The following is a 3,150-nucleotide window of genomic DNA, read 5'->3' as shown; positions in this document are numbered from 1 at the left end:
TGTTTTTTCCAACTTCTAATTGCTATATCTCGAAAAACAGAGTTTTGCTAGATATAAGCTATATGTCAAATTTTAGCTCTAATTTGGGGCTATATTTGAGGCAATTTTGAAAAAAATCGTCGTAGCCGTTTTCGAGAAAATGGCCGATTTGTGCAAGGCCAGGTGACCATTTTTTGGGTTTTCAGCTCATAAGACCATACTAACTTGATTTTTTAAAGCTCAATAGGTGCCATTTTATAGCTGGCCTTGAGACCTTTCCAACGATACCTAAAAGTCTGAAATCGGTTGACAGGGTTAGGAACAGTAGCCATTGGAAGGAAGGCCATTTTTTGAATTTTCAAAGGCCGGCCAAGGCCAAGATGGCGTCCAAATCAAAAAGTGGCGGAACAAAAAAGTCTTAATTTTTGATATAGTTCAATGCCTGAAAGTTTGAAAAAGATCGGACAAAAAGTACGGACTGACGGACGGACGGACGGACACACAGACAAAACTATTATCTCAGAATAATTGGTGGAGACGGCAAAGAAAATTTTCAAATGGCCATAAATCATGAACTGATGGTTCGATTTCGACGTTCTTGGTGTTGTTGGAAAGGTCTCGACGAGAAGCTCCAGAAAAACCATGTTTTGAGATGACTGGGCCGCGTTCGACCCCGGTAAATGGGAAAAACTGAGAATTGCTCCAAATTTTTAAGTGGCCATATCTATGGAGACGGTTGGTCGATTCCCAAGTTTGAATGCATTTTCTGGGCCTATGAGCCAAGGGCTTTCTGACGATACTTCATTCATACCAGATGGCCTCTTAGGAAAAAAGTTCGAAATTGCGTGTATATATAGGCGAGTTCGACTTTCAGCACATAGGTGCTTTCGTCACTCGCGCCTGCTGTCGCCGGCTGAGATAATGTGATGTTACTCATTTATAAAATGAAAAATGATCTTGTCCCTTAATATTTATGTAACAAAATTAGATATGCGAATGAATTCCACAATAGAAACACAAGAAGCAGAAATGAATTTAGGCTTCCTGATATAAGAACTGAGAACGCAAGAAAATGTATATTGTACAACGGAGTAAAATTATTTAACGATTTGCCAAATGAACTAAAGAATATAGATAGTATTAACATATTTAAAAAGAGACTTGCCTTGCACAGAAAAGAATAGGATTTATGGATTTTATTAAATGTACAACCAAAAAAAGCGAAAGCTAATCACAAATAAAAAAAATAAAAAACATTTCGAATGCACACTCACTTCCCGGTACCGCTATATCGGCTATAAATTTAGCTTCGTTAGGTGTAATTGAAGGTGGAAGTGGTTTCACGCTCTTAAATAAAAGCAAAAATACATTTTGTTAGCGTTAATAAAATGCAAACTGGGGCATTGAGATTAGATACCTTTGGATCATGGATAAAATCAAGGAATGATGCAATTGGAAGGAACATTCCGCGACCACCTGTTGTTCCATTTATACCCACAGCTATGCCCACGATTTTGCCGTTTGTTTTTGAAACGACTGGTCCACCCGAATCTCCAGGTGTAATAATTTCGCCATCGTTCGTAGCTTCCCTAGTGGTAAAGTACAAATTCTGATCTAGGTCGAATGAGTTGGCCCGTTCGACGTCAGATATATAATTCGCATCGCAACGCCTCAATATCATTGGTGGATTCAACACGCCATACCCATAGACAGTGACCACTTCTGATGAGTTATTCAATTTGTAATCCTTGTCCACGAGTTTGATACTGCCAACGGTATCGCTGAATTCTAACGGCGTTTTCAGTGTAACTTTGGCAATATCAAATGAACCAACAATTATATGATCAAAATGAGGATGATATGCCAAGTTCTCTTTTTCGACTTTGATTTTGATTTTTTGATTTTCGTATGATGCAACTTTCGTACCAGCTACCACATAGGCATATGGAGCGCCAGCCACACAATGGGCATTCGTGATAATTTCCGTTTCTGACAAAATAAATGCGGTACATGCAACCATCATTTCTTCATCAGCATCAATTAACTTGTCTTTGAATTCATACAAATATTCTGTAATGAAATCGTTTCGTCTCAGTACAAGCAAAAATGAACACACACAAAATTGATAGAATATTTGAATAGAAAATTCACACGAAAAAAAGAATAAAAATTATTCTAAAGCTGACTTACTTTTAGGGGCAAAGATTCCAGCTACAAACTTTGCCTGTGACATGTTTTCAATTACTTCGCCCTTGAGAAGAGCTTGCGAGAAAAAGCCATCTGTTCATTAGAGAAAAGAGTTGAAATTTTAAAATGAAAAATCTCTTGGAATCATAAAAAGCGTGTACGAAAACAAAATTTGTCTTACGTTTTCCTTGAAGTTCCTAGAAAAAGAAATACGAAGAAACTTGTTCACTTTCAATTCTACAGAAACATCGCATTTTGTTAGATAAAAATGAAAATGATAAAGGAATAGAAAAAACTTACCGAAAATTCAACGATAAATAGCACCAAAAACAAACCGTGTAATAGATTCATTTTAATTTGCCAACGAAACAGAGTTTTAAGCTGTTGCACAATAATAATTTGAGAAGAGATACTTTGAATTCGTTTGGTCTTCCCTATGCGGTGGCGCCTCTTTTATACCATTCATCTACCAATAGCTGACACGTTCACTGCAACGTATAACTCGGTTATGGAATTATAAATTTTTTTTTAAATTATGGTATTTTTCATTATGGAATTTACGAATTGTAGTCTACCAACACTTTGCAACAAATGTCAAAGAAAAATTTCCCCCAAAAAGACTCATTTACAAGTTTTTTTTTGTCCCACTTAATCCAAATCTGATACGTAAAGCAATGAACGCATCTTGAAAACTAGACGTGCCAGGACAAACTAACGCCAGATTTGGATTAAGTGGGCCCAAAAAACTTTGTAAATAAGTTCCCTTCTCTGTAGTTGTTTCTTGTTGTTGCATATTGTTGCTATAGATGATGTTTAATTTATCTAGATAAAGATAAGATATTTCTGAAAATTCAGAACAATTATCTAGATATAGATAAGATATTATCTTATCTTTTCAATGAACAGATAAGATATCTTTTTTCAATTATCTTTTAGTTATCTTTGATATTTTCATATTTTTTCACATAAGATAACGAAAAAAAT

The 3,150-nt window shown here is 35.6% G+C and overlaps 1 protein-coding gene across 1 annotated transcript; it reads right to left on the bottom strand.

Annotated features, from left to right (window-relative positions):
* Window positions 1–1,253: 1,253 nt before the first annotated feature.
* Window positions 1,254–2,534, bottom strand: LOC129571044 (uncharacterized; the record flags this gene model as incomplete). The annotated part of the gene is made up of 5 exons (XM_055450806.1): window positions 2,467–2,534; window positions 2,348–2,363; window positions 2,170–2,259; window positions 1,397–2,049; window positions 1,254–1,326 (listed from the first exon to the last, which is right to left on the bottom strand). Coding segments are annotated over exons 1-5 (883 nt in total), but the record flags the coding sequence as incomplete, so codon positions are not given.
* Window positions 2,535–3,150: the final 616 nt, after the last annotated feature.

This window comes from Sitodiplosis mosellana, unplaced genomic scaffold, assembly GCF_009176505.1.
Source record: "Sitodiplosis mosellana isolate CC-2019 unplaced genomic scaffold, AAFC_SMos_1.0 Smas_scaffold_1131, whole genome shotgun sequence".
Taxonomy (NCBI): domain Eukaryota; kingdom Metazoa; phylum Arthropoda; class Insecta; order Diptera; family Cecidomyiidae; genus Sitodiplosis; species Sitodiplosis mosellana.
The sequence above is the reverse complement of the archived record's forward strand: the minus strand, read 5'-3'. Positions and strand labels throughout refer to the sequence as shown.